At 24.7% G+C, this 19147-nt stretch overlaps 2 protein-coding genes across 2 annotated transcripts; both read right to left on the bottom strand.

Annotated features, from left to right (window-relative positions):
- Positions 1 to 610: 610 nt before the first annotated feature.
- Positions 611 to 9075, bottom strand: LOC128960093 (beta-mannosidase-like). Its single transcript, XM_054306164.1, has 11 exons — positions 8190 to 9075; positions 7291 to 8116; positions 3770 to 3825; positions 3549 to 3698; positions 3208 to 3459; positions 3095 to 3153; positions 2203 to 3013; positions 1712 to 2137; positions 1323 to 1633; positions 1021 to 1257; positions 611 to 925 (listed from the first exon to the last, which is right to left on the bottom strand). The coding sequence occupies exons 1-11, from the start codon at positions 9073 to 9075 to the stop codon at positions 611 to 613; spliced, it is 4329 nt and encodes a 1442-aa protein (XP_054162139.1).
- A 1308-nt stretch (positions 9076 to 10383) lies between these two features.
- On the bottom strand, positions 10384 to 13852 carry LOC128960092 (beta-mannosidase-like). The gene is made up of 10 exons (XM_054306162.1): positions 13848 to 13852; positions 13607 to 13662; positions 13395 to 13544; positions 13026 to 13277; positions 12895 to 12953; positions 12004 to 12811; positions 11489 to 11920; positions 11097 to 11407; positions 10837 to 11011; positions 10384 to 10400 (listed from the first exon to the last, which is right to left on the bottom strand). Exons 1-10 carry the CDS (start codon positions 13850 to 13852, stop codon positions 10384 to 10386), a joined length of 2265 nt encoding a protein of 754 aa, XP_054162137.1.
- Positions 13853 to 19147: the final 5295 nt, after the last annotated feature.

Below are 19147 nucleotides of genomic sequence, written 5' to 3'. Positions count from 1 at the left end.
CGGTCCACTATTTGTTATGACATTTCCTAAACTTTGTATTGTAAGCTATATTTTTTAAATATTATATTTAAATATTAGATATTAATAATCCTTTTTTATATTATTTTTTATATTTTAGTTAACAATAATGTATTGTCGCTATTTATTATTATCAATAAAAATTTATGTTTCAAATGCCTAATATTATAATTTACTAATTAATAATATTTAAAGTTTATTAAAATTTAAAAAATGTATCGAAATAATAATTAATTGTTGAATAGTAATTTTTTAAAAATACTTTTAATACACGAAAATATTAATAAAATAAAATTTAAAAAACTTAATTAACAGAATATTTATTTAAGTCTTCATAATAACAAAAACTGAGATCAAGTCTTTTAAAAAAAAACAATTTATCATTTAATAAAAATGAAATTATATTTGACTAATTAAATAAATAATATATTAATATTAAAAATTTATATACTTTGCTATTAAAAAAGAATAAATATTAATTTTAGAAAACAAATAATAAGTTTTTAAAAAAATTATAATGTATTTTGACATTTATAATATACTATAATAATTATCAATAAAAATATCATTAATAATAATAATTAATAGTTAATTAGATAACATCTGTAACTGTTTTAACAATAAGTTGGTCTTTAATTTCATGTTCACTAATGTTTTGATTTGATTTAAAAATAATTGATTTTTGTCCGTCAAATATGAAAAATCCGTTTTGCATGAATTGTCCGCTAATTTGTGTATTATTTTTAAATAGTTTAAAGTCTAACAAAACAAACGGTGCAATTGTTTCCGACGACAAACTTATTATAAATGTTTTATCATTTAAACCTTTCTTGACATCACTTACTTTAATATTAGGTTTAATTAAATTTGAATTTTTCGGTTCCGCTAATAACATAAAGTTATTTGTCTACAAAATAATATAATATAAAAAATTTAATTTATAATATTTTAATTATTAATTAATTACTAAATCTAAAAAAATATTTTATAAAAGTACTGTACCTGTAGTTTATAACTTAAATTATTGATTTCAATACTAAGTAAACAATCATTTCTATCCATACATTTAGATTCAGTTAACAAATCGCTAATAGGTTTAATGTAAACAATTTTTGCCGAAAAACTGTCACTTTTGACTAATTTGTATAATTCATAGATTGGCTTATTTTGTGACCACTTATAGACTTTAATTTTCAAATTAAAATCGATTTTTTGATAATAGTCATTAACTAACGCAATCTATATAAAAAATAATTATATAAAATAATTTTCAATAATAAAATTTATATAATAATTGTTATTACTTTGAGTTTATTATTGTCTTCATAGGGAACAACCAATAAATTATCAAAAAATTGTTTGGCATATGAATGCAATACTTTCCATTTGCCTGTATTTTCAATTGAAGCCCAAGTGGGCGCCTGCCATACGTCGTTTAGCTGCCAATACATGGCACCCATAGTAAATCCATTGCCAGTTTCGGTATCAATATTGCGATTTCGGCGATAAAATTCAGTTTCAGTTTTGAGAGCCATTGCTTGAGTTATTTGCGATAAATACAGAAAATCATTGAAACGATTGACAGTTCCATTGGAAGGCATCTTAAAATATCGGCCTTTATTTTGTAAATAAATATCAAATTTAACAATTATAATGAATAGTTAAAATAATTTTTGAATAATAATAAACTAACTGATCATATCCTCAATTGAGTTAAGATAATATATATTTCTTTGACGGCGTTTAACGGCTTTACTTAATGGATATGTAAAGTCATTGACAGAAAAAGCTTGAGATAATGTTGCCAATGATGGATACGATTGGAAACCGTATTCCGATACAAATTTAGCACTTGGATAGACCTGCCAGTCCCACAATGGACTGGTATAGTCATAAAAATGTATATCACCGTAACGATTATCATTTGTTTGTGTGTCGGTATAATTATCTTTAATGGTTTGTAAACCATTTGATGGACTCGATATGACAAACGGTCGACTCGGGTCTTCACTCTCGACAATAGGTTTAATATGTTTGACAAATAGTCGATAATAATCATCCTTTAGATGAGTTTGATTAGGAAAAAGTATTAATCTGAGCGCTTCTATCTCATTGTTTCCTAGATTTTAATAAATTGTAGTAAAAATTTAAGTTTATAGTATCCAAAATGTTACAGACACCTACCCGACCAAATTGCAATTGACGGATGATGTTGAATACGTCTCACTTGTTGACGTACTTCCAGGTCAACTGTTTCCAAAAATTCCGGGTTTGCCGGATATGGAGAAAGAGTAAACATAAAGTCCTGCCAAATCATAAGACCCAATTCGTCGGCCAACCCGTACAGATAGTCTGTCTCATAGACACCTCCGCCCCAAACTCGCATAATATTCATGTTGGCCTCCTTTGCCGACACCAATAAGTGTCGGACGTATTCGTCGGTAACAACATCGAGAAGATTGTGAGCCGGTATCCAATTGGTCCCCTTTGCGTAAACGGCCAAATCGTTGACTTCAAAATAAAATGTCAAACCCATTGGTTTAACAGGTTTTTGAACCAAACGAATGGTACGAAAACCTATTTTCTTTGTCATTGAAGACCACTCATAGTTGTTGTTGTTGTCCACAAACGATACGTTAACTTTCAATTCATATAATTTTTGTGTATTATTTGCCACACCGTTGGGAAACCACAACATTATCGGTAAAGTGTCGGGTATTTTGATTTCAAACCTAACACTTAACTCTCCATTGCTATTGGTTTTCAATAAATGCTTTCTTCTACTAATTAAAACATTTTCATCTAAACTAATATCAAACTTTGTATTTAATACTCTATCAGTTGGTGGTGTCGTTAACTCAAGAAATACTATCAAATTTAATGTCCAGCGAGACATAGATCTGGTAGTCTTCACAACAATATCTCTGATAATTCCCATATCGTATACTTCAAGACCAATATCTTTCCAAATACCCTGAGTTGGAAATGATGGGCCCTTTTATAAACAAAAAAAATTTAAAAAAAGCATTTACTAAAAATAATGGGTAATTTGTACGCAAATAAATCAAATACAAACATAATCCCAACCAAAAGATGCGGCCATTTTACGTATGAAAGCATAATTATTTTCGTTAACTAAAAAAATATTAAATATGTTAAATATTTTCATTTATAAATAATTTATATAACCTGAAGGAATGGTATAATTATATTTTTGTTGAAAATCATTGAACTGTTGTTTAACATATGCCGGAGCCGATTGAAAAGCCACACGAATAGTATTTTTTCCCAATTTTAGGACTTGTTTGACATTAAACTTATATCTAACATATTGGTTGTTTGTTTTGCCAATTAGTTTATTATTTATAAAAATACTGCTAACAGTATCAATGCCTTTTGCCAATAGGTTAACAGTTTTTTTATTTAATATATTTGAATCGACTTTTAAAAAGATATCAATTAGTATTATATAAGTTATGATTTATATTAGAAAAATAGCTAAAACTAAATACAATAATACTGTATATTACCCGTAAATGTTTTCACATAAGTCCAGTTGTCTAACGAAACCCATTGATATTCAATATCATTATATTGTATGTAAATATCCTGTTTAAGTATACCCTCTCGTCTCAGATCTGAGTGTATACTTCCCGGTACTTTAGCTTTCACTTTGATTGCTTTAATTAGAGATAAATATTGAAATTTTTATAAATAATTTATTAATATATTAATTGCAATTAAACATTACATTTATTTTGACTAATTGCCAGCCAATCATTGCCATTAAGCGATATAAATTCACCACTAATTTGAGTTATGATTAAATTTAAATTAATAAAAACTAACAAATAATAGTACATATTATTAAACTTATATTTTTTATTATATTTTTGTAATAATTATGTCTAAATAAAAATTGTGTCTTTTAGTTTAGCAAGTTTTTTATAGTATAGTTGTATTAATTTTTTGTGTGTATGATTTATATGCTTTTTGAATTAACTCAACACAAAAACCAGTTAACCATTTGTTAAGTATATTGACCTTTAATTATTTTGATCATTAAATTATAACCCTTTTAATTATTTTGACTAATAATAAATTGTATTATATAATTGCAAAGTGGAAGTGAAAGTTTTTTTTATGAATAGACATTGTATTTGACTATTAATAAGTAATATTGTGAAAGTTTATTATTACTTTATTATTTATGACAATACACACACACATGATTATTACAGTGACAACAAAAATATTATTTATTAATAATATTTGTTATTTTCCTGATGTTTAAAATAAATTTTAACTAATATGCTATTTGTAATACAATATACAAGTATAGTCTATACAGTATTAGTTAATTTTGCTAATTCATTCAAATAAGTACTTTTATACTAAAAAAATAAAAATAAAAATATTTTTTAATGTACACACAATTATTGTTGTTATGTTTATTAATTCAAACAAATTATTTCATCTTAAGTTTTAATGTATAATAATAATAATAAATAATATAATAAATAAATAATAAAAAAGTTATGACAACTTCCCAAAGGAGGGAACTTTCAAAAAAAATCTTTCAATTTTCCCTGAAAATAGGTAAAAAATATTTTACTTTATTATGCCCTTTAATAAAAAATATTAATTATTTTAAAATATTCTAATAAATAGTATAATACTATTCATAACACCACCACTACTTCATACTATACTATTTTATATATAACATACAGTATATAAAATACAATAAAATACAACTAAAAAAGTAATTAAAAATACAATTAAAACATTAATTTTATTTTGACTAATTGCTTGCCAATCATAGCCGTTAAGTGTTAAACAGTAAATTCAAAATTAATTATAGCAATGATTGTATTTGATATAATAAAAACTAAAAAATAATTTGATAAAAATAATTTAAAGTTGATTGTATTAAATTTATTATTATTATTATTAATAATAAACTGTTTTAGAAATATATTCAAATAATTATAGTAGCTGTATTTCATTTCATATGATATATATGTTTTATGTGTACTAACTGAACATTTTAAACATTATTTTATCATTAAATGTTTCAATCAATTAATTTATCTTGCTAAATATTTAAATATAATACATGTAAAAAACTTTAAATTTAATAATTTTTATTATTTATTATAAAATAGTTATAAACTTAAATAAGCAGTATACTAGATATTTATGATAGTTAATTTTATAATAGTTTTATTTTATATATCATAAATGTATTGTATATTATTAATAGAAACATTATGAGTTTTTTTCAAGATTATTCAAGGTAATTATTAACGTCATTAAATAAAAGTTAAAATTAGTAAATAATTTTATTAATTTTTTTCAGTATATGTAGTTTGTTATTGATATAGATACTAATATTAAAATAGATAATAATACTATTATAATTTAACTTAACTATGAATCTACAATATTTGTTGTTGTTTAAAAATATTATTAGTCAATAATTATTAATAGTCTAAAAATATTAATAGTCAAAAAATAATAATAGTTAAAAAAATATTAATAGTCAAGAAATATTAAAAACATTTTTTAGATGACTTTATTTTGTATATACAGTATTTATTTTATATTTTATAATTAAAATATTTGTATAACAACAATGGATAATTACCTTAATAGATCAAAACATGTTAACAAATTAAATCATCAAAATAAAGTTTTAGTAAAATTATTAATTTTATTAGATTCAATATATTTGATAAAATTATTGATACCATTGTGTTTTAATTTAACTAATAATCAAAGAAAATTAATATTTGATGTATCAATGTTTATTGGTGGTCATCAATTATTATATTTATTATTATATTTGTTTATTTTTATTTTAGTGCTAATATTTAAATTATTATTTTATCTACCAAATAATAATAATTGTAAATCAATGTATTGGATCAAATTGATGCTTATTATTAATGGTCATATAAATAAACGTCAACTTAATTTAAGTAATAAACATAATAAAATAATCCATAATCTAACTGATCGAGCTAAATTAGTTTATATGTTTTCAAAGTTATTAATTAAAATTGTTTGTAAGTATTACAGTTATATTATTTTTTATCACTTACATTTTATAATATATTTTTTTAAAATTATACAATAGCTTTGTTATATTTATGCATAACAATTGTAATTGTCATCAAATTTTACACATTTTTGGAGTTTTTGTTTGCCTACATATTCATTGTTATAACAAACATAGCATTTTATTTTGGCTCAAGTGATGCATTCAATAATGTTATCTATTTCTATATAATTTGTTATTATCTTAAACTTCGGATAATTTTATTCAATAAACAAATTATGTTAAAAATTAAACAAATAAAACAACATTCATTATCTAATAAATCGTTGAATAAATTATTTATTGAACATCACATTATATGCAAACAAATTAAAAGATTTGATAGATTTTGGCATAAATTTTATTTTTATATAATTATTACATTAGTACCAATTAGTTTATTAGTATTAATTCAAATTTTATTTATCAATACTGAAACTTTGGTTATGCTATTATATATTATTGCATTATTATATTCATGGTTTCTGATATTTTTTATATCATTTTGTACATCAATTGTGTCAAAATCGCTTTGCATATCATATAATATGATTATTAAATTACAGTTAAATATTAGGAAAATTCATCTAAAATTAAAACTAATGATGTTTTTCGAGAAAATAGTATCAAAACGATTGATCATTGGTTTCAGTGTCGGTCCGCTATTTGTTATGACGTTTCCTAAATTATTTTTCGTAATATATATTTATTTAATTAATTTAATTAATATTAATTTATAATAATTAATTATTTTTGTTTTCTATTGTTTTCAGTTAACAATAATGTATTGTCGATATTTTATCTTATCTCTAAAATTTTATCAGTCTATTAATTAATATCAATTATAAAATTGTTAGTTTTTATTATAATACTAGTTAAAAATAATGTTTTGTCGTTATTTTATGTTATCCTTAAAAAAAATTTTTGGTATAATAATTAATAGTAATTATTAAATTTTTAGTATAACATTATTATGATTATTATTATCAATAAATTTTCTATTAATACATACATATTTTATTTAATTTATTAATTATTTTTAAAAATCTATTTTCAACATAATACTACAAAATATATATATTTGGTATATTTTAGATATTAATTAAATAATATTAATATTTTTATGATTATCTTCAATAATAAAATGGACACCCCTTTCACCAGCTAACAGTGCCGCTGGATTAGGATCAGCATTAACAATATCTGGATATATGGATAGGTCGACAATACGTAGTCCATGAACACCCCTTACACGGAGGCGCTCATCTACAACACTATTTTCAGTACCGGTATTATTATTATGTGCACTCATACGACATGTGCCAACATAATGATACTCTGATGTCGTATACATTTTCATAATACACTTGTGATATTCGCTGCACTTATGTAATGGTATACTACTATTAGTACAATACTCGCATCCCGGTGCCTGAACAGGTTTAATAGTGGTAAACTGTCCAAATAATGGCGTTTCTTCTACTAATCGAAAGGCATTGGCAATAGCATCCAGAAACGCTAGTTTGTCGTCTTTGTGTTTCAATAAATTTTGATTGACTATCGGCGGCACCTTTGGATCGGTAGCTCGCAGTTTGATACTACCGGTGCTTTTGCAGCGAACAACACTGATCTTAATTTTCAGTTGAGATCCGGATGCTGTTAACTGGTACTTAATGTCGGGATAGTTAGTATTGTTTTCGGATAAGTTGGAGTTCCACATAATAGTCAACTCTGCCGGTGCATCACAAAGAGCACCGGTATGTCGTATATTAGCTTCATATAGTTGTTGAACGTTTGTCAATATAGATCCCAGGTTTGCCACGGTTTTATTTAGTGTAAAGTTGCCAACAAAATCCAGTGTAACTGATGGATGTGTTTGGTATCCCTGTCCTACTGCTGGTATATCACTCCATACGGGTGTTACGCCTACATCGTCTAAATGCTGTTTGGGACCAATACCAGACAGCATCAGTAGTTTGGGTGACTCTATAGCACCTGTATGTATAAAAAGATGACAATTAAATTGAGTAATATATTTTGCAACGATATATTAGCAGAGATACAGTACCTGCAGATAGGATGACCTCTTTGTCAACAGTGACGGTATGTTTTGTGTTATCTTTAATAAACTCTAAACCATATACTTTTGGTTTACCAGCCAATGATGTCCTATTGATAAGGAGTTTGACTGCCAGTGCTTTGGTTAGTATATCCAATTCAGGGCACATGTCGTTTCTTTCAATATACGATTGAACAGTACTCTGGCGTTGACAGTCCCGATAACTTTTCGGTGTTACGGCAATACCGTAAACTGTATCATCGTTTAGATTGACAATGGGTAGGCCTGAATTGTTTAACGTTTGTTGTATATCCATAAGCCATGAAATATTATTTATAGTTGACACACCTATCGGTCCATTAGTACTGTCAGCTGCAGCACTGGGATTGGTATTATTTTCAATTAACTTGAAATATGGCAGCAAATCATTATAGCTCCAACCGGTAATACCTAAATTATTATAGTACTCACGACTACCTCTTATATAGACCATATTGTTAACGGTTGAACCGCCTCCCAATATCTTACCGGCCTTTTGAACAATATTTTTATTTTGAACTATATCTACCTGAGCTTCGGTAGTATAACTCCAAAATTGTTTGTCATAATCCATCACTTCATCGGCCATACCGGGCAAATCGTTGATCAGTGCATCGGCTGGACCTCCGGCCTCTAGCAATAGGACAGTAGCGTTAGTTATGGCCGACAAACGACAGGCCACTATAGTGCCGGCACTGCCGGCGCCAACAACAACATAGTCGTACACACGATAACGTTGATGTTGATGATAGGCTGTCCTTTCGTGAATCAGTTGGCGCTCGTAGAGTACGTCGACAACTACTAACATCATCCATACAAGCGATGATTTAGCTGTCAGTGCGATCACATTAGACATAATTGTTTTTTAACTATATTTTTATAAGCAATTAATAGTTAAATAGTTTCTTAAAGAAAAATTAGATATACTTTAAGATAGTATATCAACTTTAGGTGCAAATGTTATATAAGATTATTTTTTTGAGCTTAATATATGTTACAAAAATATTAATAGTATTTTATATATTATTTATGGTGTGTATGTGTTTTGCGCATTTATTTAATTATTGGGAAAATCAATTGATTGACTGATATTTATTTTTTTAAAAAAACACAATTTCAATGTCATATGTAAATTAAAATTATTTCTCAATTAAAAAAAAATTAATTTATTAATATTGATAATTAATAGTTTAATGTTTACTAAATTTCCAAGAAATTTCCAATTTGATTGAAAATAAAAAACTAAAAAGTTTTTTTTATATCATAATAATATTTTGACTAAACAAAATCAAAACAAAGTTATTCATAAATTGATAAAATAAATTTTGATAAAAATTAGAAAATAAAATGAATAATTATTTATATAATTATTGTTTTGAATTAAATTATGAAAATCTGTGTGTATATCATATAATGTGATTTTTGACTTCACTACTACCCGATCCATGAGCTCGTAGTATAGTAAATGTTTTTCAACCAAGTTTTTAGATATACTGGATATTATTTATTTTTGGGAAATACATAATATTAGAATAATACATTATATGCAATTATAATTTTAGTAATCATTTTTATTTAATTTATTAATGATTTATATTTTATTAAATTTATGAATGATGTTTAAACAATTTATGTTTAATAAAAAATAGAAAAAACATTTATGTTGTTTAGTTTGTTCAATGTTATGTGTATCATACTGTATTAGTATTATGTGAACAGCATATTAGTATCAAGGTTAATTGTATACAAACATATAATTATTGAATATCAATAATATGTTGTCCAGTATATTACTAGTATTATTACATTAAAAAAATATATTATAATTAAATATTTACTATTGAGTGTTTTGTTAACAAATAGTGTTAGTAAATAAACAGTTAACTATTACCTGAATAAATAATTATCAATAAATTTACTTTTTAATTATAGAAAAGTATTATATTAAAAAAATACACTTGTTTTTTGTTTTAAAACATATAGTTAATTGTTTATTGATAAATTTAGATTAAATTATTTGTAATTATTTTTTCTTTTAATAATCAATTATGTAATTAAACAATTTTATTAAACTTAGCTAAATATTATGACTGCCAATGCCAATACAGTATAATATTAAAATATAATACAACAAAAAGTATTAATAATAATAATTGATAGTTAATTAGATAACATCTGTAACTGTTTTAACAATAAGTTGGTCTTTAATTTCATGTTCACTAATGTTTTGATTTGATTTAAAAATAATTGATTTTTTTCCGTCAAATATGAAAAATCCGTTTTCCATGAATTGTCCGCTAAATTGTGTATTATTTTTAAATAGTTTAAAGTCTAACAAAACAAACGGTGCAATTGTTTCCGACGACAAACTTATTATAAATGTTTTATCATTTAAACCTTTCTTGACATCACTTACTTTAATATTAGGTTTAATTAAATTTGAATTTTTCGGTTCCGTTAATAACATAAAATTATTTCTCTACAAACAAAAATAGTTTGATTATCAATTAATTAATATATCTATTATTTTTTTTAAATCATTGATTATACTGTACCTGTAGTTTATAACTTAAATTATTGATTTCAATATTTAGTAAACAATCATTTCTATTCATACATTTAGATTCAGTTAACAATTCGTCGATAGGTTTAATGTAAACTATTTGTGCCGAAAAACTGTCACTTTTTACAAGTTTATACAACTCATAGATTGGCTTATTTTGTGACCACTTATAGACTTTAATTTTCAAATTAAAATCAATGTTTTCATAATAGTCATTGACTAATGAAATCTAATTTTTAAAAATAAATCAAATTATAATAAAGAATTTATTAAAATAGTTTTTTAAAATAAAATTTATATAATTATATAATTACTTTGAGTTTATTATTGTCTTCATAGGGAACAACCAATAAATTATCAAAAAATTGTTTGGCATATGAATGCAATACTTTCCATTTGCCTGTATTTTCAATTGAAGCCCAAGTGGGCGCCTGCCATATGTCGTTAAGATGCCAATACATGGCACCCATAGTAAATCCATTGCCTGTTTCGTTATCAATGTTACGATTTCGGCGATAAAATTCAGTTTCAGTTTTAAGAGCCATTGCTTGAGTTATTTGCGATAAATATAGAAAATCATTGAAACGATTGATAGTTCCATTGGAAGGCATCTTAAAATATCGGCCTTTAATTATAAGTAATAAATAAATAATAACTATAATAAGGGATTCTTAAAATAATGTCATAATAATTATCATAAACTAACTGATCATATCCTCAATTGAGTTAAACACGTAATGATTTCTTTGACGGCGTTTAAAGGCTTTACTTAAAGGATATGTAAAGTCATTGACAGAAAAAGCTTGCGATAATGTTGCCAATGATGGATACGATTGGAAACCGTATTCCGATACAAATTTAGCACTTGGATAGACCTGCCAGTCCCACAATGGACTGGTATAGTCATAAAAATGTACATCACCGTAACGATTATCATTGGATGATAGTATTGATTCAGTGTAGTTATCTTTAATGGTTTGTAAACCATTTGATGGACTCGATGTTATAAACGGTCGACTCGGGTCTTCAATTTCGACAATAGGTTTAATATGTTCAACAAATAGACGATAATAATCATTGTTTAGTTGTTTCTGATTTGTAAAAAGTATTAATGAACAATACTTTATCTCATTGTTTCCTAGTTTAGTGAATTATTCAGAAATAACCTAGTTAATTTATTATATTGATATTGATATATATATTAGATAATCAAACACCTACCCGACCAAATAGCAATAGACGGATGATGTTGAATACGTCTCAATTGTTGTCGTACTTCCAGATCAACTGTTTGAAGAAATTCCGTGTTTGCCGGATAGGGAGAGACGTCAAACATAAAATTATGCCAAATCATAAGACCCAATTCATCGGCCAACTCATAGAAATAGTCTGTCTCATAGACACCTTCTCCTAACACACTTATCATATTCATGTTGGCCTCCTTTGCCGAAACCAATAAGTGTCGGACGTATTCATCGATAACAACATCGAGAAGATTGTGAGCCGGTATCCAATTGGTTCCCTTTGCATAAACGGCCAGATCGTTGACTTCAAAATAAAATGTCAAACCCATTGGTTTAACCGGTTTTTGAACCAAACGAATCGTACGAAAACCTATTTTCTTTGTCAGTGAAGACCACTCATTGTTGTTGTTGTCCACAAACGATACGTTAACTTTCAATTCATATAATTTTTGTGTATTATTTGCCACACCGTTGGGAAACCACAACGTTATGGGAAAAGTGTCGGGAATTTTGATCTCAAACATGACACTAATTTCTTCATTACTATTAGTTTTCAATAAATGCTTTCTTCTACTAATTAAAACATTTTCATCTAAACTAATATCAAACTTTGTATTCAATACTCTATCAGTTGGTGGTGTCGTTAACTCAAGAAATACTATCAAATTTAATGTCCAGCGAGACATAGATCTGTTAGTCTTCACAACAATATCTCTGATAATTCCCATATCGTATACTTCAAGACCAATATCTTTCCAAATACCCTGAGTTGGAAATGATGGGCCCTTTTTATCAAAAAAAAAAAATAAAAAAAAAACATTTATTAAATATAATTAGTTGTTTGTATGCAAATAAATCAAATACAAACATAATCCCAACCAAAAGATGCGGCCATTTTACGTATGAAAGCATAATTATTTTCGTTAACTAAAAAAATTTAATATAAAAAATCATTATTTAAAAAAATAAATAATTTCATTTATAAATAATTTATATAACCTGAAGGAATGGTATAATTATATTTTTGTTGAAAATCATTGAACTGTTGTTTAACATATGCCGGAGCCGATTGAAAAGCCACACGAATAGTATTTTTTCCTAATTTTAGCACTTGTTTGACATTAGACTTATATCTAACAAATTGGTTGTTAGTTTTGCCAATTAGTTTATTATTTATGAAAATACTGCTAACAGTATCAATGCCTTTGACCAATAGATTAACAGTTATTTTCTCTAATATATATGAATCGACTTTTTTTATAAAAAAAAATATTTAAAAATAGATATCAATTTGTTATTATTTTTTATAAGGTTATTATTTTAACAACAAAAATAACTAAAACTAAATACAATAATACAGTATATTACCCGTAAATGTCTTGACATAAGTCCAGTTGTCTAACGAAACCCATTGATATTCAATATCATTATATTGTATATAAATATCCTGTTTAAGTACACCCTCTCGTCTCAGATCTGAGTGTATACTTCCCGGTACTTTAGCTTTCACTTTTATTGCTTTAATTAAAATATTAAAATTTTTATGAATAATTAATATATTAATTGCAATTAAACATTACATTTATTTTGACTAATTGCCATCCAATCATTGCCATTAAGCGATATAAATTCACCACTAATTTGAGTTATGATTGGATTTAAAATAATAATAACTAACAAATATATTGATATTAATAATAATTTATACTTCATTGTATTAAATTTTTATTTTTGTTTAATATGTTTTTTTTGTTTCAGTTTCATCATGGCAAGTTTTTATAATATAAAAATTTCAATAATTTAATAAGAAATTTTGCAAACGTCATTTTTTAATATCAAATAATACAATACATTTGTATATTGACATAGATTTTTTATATTATAATAATTTAGTTTTTACAGTTTAAATTAAAAAAAAATTAGAAAATTAAATTATTAATTATTTATATAATTATTGTTTTTAAATAAAAAAAACTGTGAAAATCTGTGTATATTTCATAATATAAATTAATATTAAAATAAATAGATTATTTATATAATATTTTTTAGTTTATTTAATGTTTTAATGATTTTTTTATAATAAAAAATCGAAACAAAAAACCAATGTAAACGTATACACATAACTCTAACACACATTTAAAAAAAAAGTCTAAATAAATTGTTGCTTATCTCTGCCTAAAGCTATTACTCTGATTTGAGTGCCTATAGACTGGCCACCACTGCCACCACTATCTGGAATAAGTCCATAATTATTATTGGGACGTTTGGTCACTCTAGTCACGTATTGATTATGATAGCAATCAATATTGTAAATGCGATACATTTTATCGGACATTGGATCAAATTTATTGGCCATATTCTTACAAAACGATTTGGCTTTTCTTAAATACATACTGTTGTTGTTGTTGTTGAATACATTTCCAGGACAGTAGTATCGACGCTTACCACAGGTGCTCCGGCTGCTACTGGTGCCGCTAGTTAGCAGGTGAGTAAACTCTTTGGGTATACAGTTTACTTTATTTAGTCGGTAAAGCATATATTCAATACACTTTCCATAATTTAATTCCTCTTTATTATAATAGTAACAATTTGACAGATGAGGTGACGGTAGTCTATACAAGGTTTGCGATTTATACGAAATAATTGTAATGTATTTAGACTCTGGTCTAATAGTGTGGAAATTGTGTTTGCCAATATTTATTACCGGATCGTTAACATTGTGCACAGTTATCATTAGCTCCGGTATGTCCAAGTTTATCTTAGTTATTAGCGTTGGATAATCATCACTAGTTAATGAGCCATAGTCTAGTGTCCAACAAAACAACTGGGCATTCAATGACAACTTTATCTGTTTAATAGGAATTATACCGACATCCAGGTGCTTGGATAGTGTATTGTTTGGAAATAGTATCGCAAACTGTTCCTCTATTAGCAGTTCATTTAGTTTATCGGTCAATATTTCGAGTTTGTCAGCATCTATAGGCCTGGACATCGGCTGATCATCCGAATCATTGACACCGAACACCTGGCGATAGAACTCGTTGCTAACTAACTGTGCTTTTGGTGCACACATTGTCACTGATGGCAGTCTATTGTCGTACGTATAGTTAAAAGGTGTGTCCACTATGTTGTAAAGCGGATAAATTATTCAATTTTCAATTACATAAAAAGCAGTAAAACCATAGATTATTTGTCCTAATATTATACTATGATTTAATATATAGTTTAACATAATAAATGTTGTTTTTAAAAATTTTTATAATATTATAATTTTTGTTGTGATGTTTTCTGAGATACGATATATTATTTATATCAATAACCTCACAAAAAACATAGTAATAACTTATTTTGTTGTTGTTGTTATTAAAATAATATACAATAAATAAAATAGACTATTAATATGAAAATATTAATACACAATAATTAAATGTTATTATATATTTTGTTAATATATTTTATAACAAATAACTAATATTTAATAACCTTTTAACGATAATTATTTTTAGATACATTTAGTGTTGGAAAACAATGAAAATATCTTAAAAATAATAGAGAAATTTCTAGAATTTTTCTAAAAAATATACACAAAAAATTACTAAATATTATTATTAGTAATATAATTAATATTAAAAGTTTTTAAAATTTATTTATTTATTTAATCACATTAAACAAAAAAAAATATTTCAATAATGAATATAATTTTACAAAAATTATAATTATAATTAGATATTTAATTATTTAATTTATAGTAAGCTATTGTAGTGTAATTTAGTGTACAGAATAAGTCTCACTATTATATTAATAGAATAATACTAACTATATATTGTAGACTAACTACAGTACAATTTCTATAAAAACAATTTATGAGAAATTTACTATAAATTTTCTCATTTAAATTTATTAGAACTTTTGATCTGCCCATCTCTTTGCTAAATTATTAAGTTTTTTTATAATAAAACATATTAAGTAAAAAATCATAAAAACATAAACAATATTATTTATTGTAGTATTATATTGATTTGTAATTATTGTTAATAACAATATTACAACTTTTTCAAAACAAAGAAAAAATCATTTTATTTTGTATGAAATAGTAATGTATAATATTTCTTATTATTATCTTTTAGTAATAATAGTATCTTTTGTTATAGATAACTATTAACTTAAGTAACTATATTAAAAGTACAATACAATAAAGTAAAATAATATAAATATATGATATATAACTAAATTTTGAAACATTTAATAGTTTAATTTATTTATAATTAATTAATAATTAATTTATTAATAATACATTACAATTTATACAATGTATAATAATAACAGTTTTTTAATATTGTTTTTTATTTGCATTATATAAATTAATATATACAGTATACGCCGTATATTATATATTATATATACGCCGTATACTATACGGTATAATATAATAATATTCAATACACATTAGTAATGTTACAACTTTTATATATTAATAGTAATCAAATATTTTTATAAAATTCAATTTTAATGCAAGTATTTCTTTCAAATTATAAAATCGTTTTCATTGAGATATACTTTAGCATTATTTTTATAATTATTAATTTTTATTAATCATTTAGATTTTGATATTTATATTGAGATAAAATATTAATACAATATTTCAAATAATATAATAAATACAATATATGTGTAACGTATGTGCTTTACCTCATACTTTGTAATTATGGTTTTTATTAAGTATTTAAAGTCTACTTTATCTCAAAGTTTTGTGTTTTTGCTAACTTTAATAGTAAAGTATAAATAGTTTTTTTATTAAGAAATTTTTAAAAAATACATTGAAAGTTTTCTTGAATAAAACATGGTATTAATAATAATAATAATAATAATAATAATAACTTATTAATATATCAATAATAGTTGTTGAATAATTTTTTTCAAATATTACAAAAAAATATGAAAACAAATTAATATAAAAATTAATAAAATATTTTTAATGTGAAAAAATAAATAAACAAAACTAAATTATGTACAAATCATTGATAAATATAATTAAACAAAATATAATATAATGTTTATATTATTGTAGAAATTTTTATCTATGTTAAGATTACCAGAATATTTTTCAAAATCAACAAATATACAACAATCATAGCCAATCATATATAAACTGTTTATATATTATATAAACTATTATATATACATACATATACTGTCCCATATTGTAAAATATGTCGACACATGTATAATGGGGTTTATAACTGACTATCATAACATCGATTATATTATTAGAGACCACTTTGATCTCAGTGTCATTAGACAAGTCATTAGGTCCATAATAATAATAACCGGGAAGTTTGGTTACTCTAGTTTTATATTGTTGATGAATGCAATCACTATTCCGATCATAAGTATTGTACAATAACTGACAATACGCGTTGACACGTGCCAAATACGTACTGATGTTAAACTCATCTCTAGGACAATAGCATCGGTGGTTACTAATGGTGCTGCTGTTGCTGTTGCTGTCGCTAGTCATGAGATAAGCAAACTCCCTGGGCAAACAGTTAACTTTATACAGCTTATACAACATTGATTCAATACACTTTCCATAGTTTTGTTGCGTATCGCTATTGTTGTTACAATTTGATAGATAGGGGAACTGTAGTAGATGCCAGGTTACAGATTCATAGTAAATAATTGTAGTGTATTTTGTATCCCGGCTAATCATATCGAAATTGAACTTATCAATATCTAGTATAGGTGTACGTTCATTGTGAACAATTACCAATAGCTCCGGGATGTTCAAAGATAGCTTAATTGTCAGTTCTGTCTTATCTTTAAGCTTAATAGAGTTGACTGTCCAACAAAACAACTGAGCATTTAATGAGCATTTTATCTGTTTAATAATAGTGTTTTCACCGACATCCAGGTGCTGGACAAGTGTATCGTTTGAAAATAGTACGTCAAACTGTTTATCAATTGATAGTTCATTTAGTTTATCGGTCAGTCTGTCGAGTTTGTCGGCGGCATCTATAGGCCTGAGCACTGGTTGATCGGCACCGACACCGAACACCTGGCGATAGAACTCGTCGCTAACAAACTGTGCTTTCGGTGCACACATTGTCACTGATGGCAGTCTATTGTCGTACGAGTAATAAATACGTGCATCGGTTTCATAGTTTAAATAAATTATCAAATTATTAATAATATGAATACCAAAAAATAATATGACTATCAATATTGTAATTATAATAGTTTTTAAAATAGACATTTTTAATTGTATGTATAGTAATGTACAGTATTTCAGTATTTAATAATACATATATTTTATATACAATAAATGTTATATTTTAAATATAATACAATTTATTATTGAAACAGTTTTAAAATGAAAAAAAAACTTTTGTTGTAACCTTGAAATCAATATAAAATTTATACAGTATAATAAAATAATATTCAATAGACATTAGTAATGTTGCAACTTTTATATATTAATAGTAATTAAATATGTTTATAAAATTCAATTTTATTGACCATCTATTTTGGCACTGATATGCCGTTAGTGGTACAGGTATTCAATACATTAGCATTTATACAGTACCTGTACATATGAATACAAAAGTATACAATTTACTTTATTTTCCACATTAACATTCAATACAGTATTACTAATTTTTAGCTAAATTTAAGTGCAATTGTGTAAAAAAATTTATTGTATTTAAAAAAGTAATACATCCTCTATTTTTTTCAACATTTGACCCAACCCTATACCACCAAAGACTATAAAAAAATATACAATAGATTTGTTGTTAATAATAATATTAATGGTAATAATAGCTGTGTTTTAATATTGTTTTTTTTATTTACACAATATATTTAGTTTATTTAATTAAGTATTTATTTAATATTCATTATATATTATTAAAGTTTATATTTAAATTTGATTAAATATGAATTTATATAATATGTTTAAAAAACAAAATAACAAATGTTACTAGGTGACAAAATAGATTAAAATTACAATAGTCTTAATACTAATAATAATTTATTAAAATATTAATAGTTTTTTCAAATATTGCAAAAAATTATGAAAACAAATTAATGTATAAATTAATAAAATATTTTTAAAGTTAAAAAAA

The sequence above is a fragment of the Oppia nitens genome, unplaced genomic scaffold (genome assembly GCF_028296485.1).
Source record: "Oppia nitens isolate AA-2021 unplaced genomic scaffold, nextdenovo-longstitch-racon4-pilon3 scaffold4_pilon_pilon_pilon, whole genome shotgun sequence".
Classification (NCBI taxonomy): domain Eukaryota; kingdom Metazoa; phylum Arthropoda; class Arachnida; order Sarcoptiformes; family Oppiidae; genus Oppia; species Oppia nitens.
This window is presented reverse-complemented; position numbering and strand designations above follow the sequence as displayed.

Excerpts from the sequence above, each read along its gene's own strand:
- LOC128960093 (XM_054306164.1), bottom strand. The coding sequence starts at position 9,075 with ATGTCTAATGTGATCGCACTGACAGCTAAATCATCGCTTGTATGGATG. Across the intron at positions 3,460-3,548 it reads TTATGTGAAAACATTTACGG|TCGATTCAAATATATTAAAT; the intron begins GTAATATACAGT and ends TCTTTTTAAAAG. Across the intron at positions 1,634-1,711 it reads CTCAATTGAGGATATGATCA|GCCGATATTTTAAGATGCCT; the intron begins GTTAGTTTATTA and ends TACAAAATAAAG.
- LOC128960092 (XM_054306162.1), bottom strand. Across the intron at positions 12,954-13,025 it reads TAATTATACCATTCCTTCAG|TTAACGAAAATAATTATGCT; the intron begins GTTATATAAATT and ends AAATTTTTTTAG. Across the intron at positions 12,812-12,894 it reads CATCTTTTGGTTGGGATTAT|GGCCCATCATTTCCAACTCA; the intron begins GTTTGTATTTGA and ends TTTGATAAAAAG.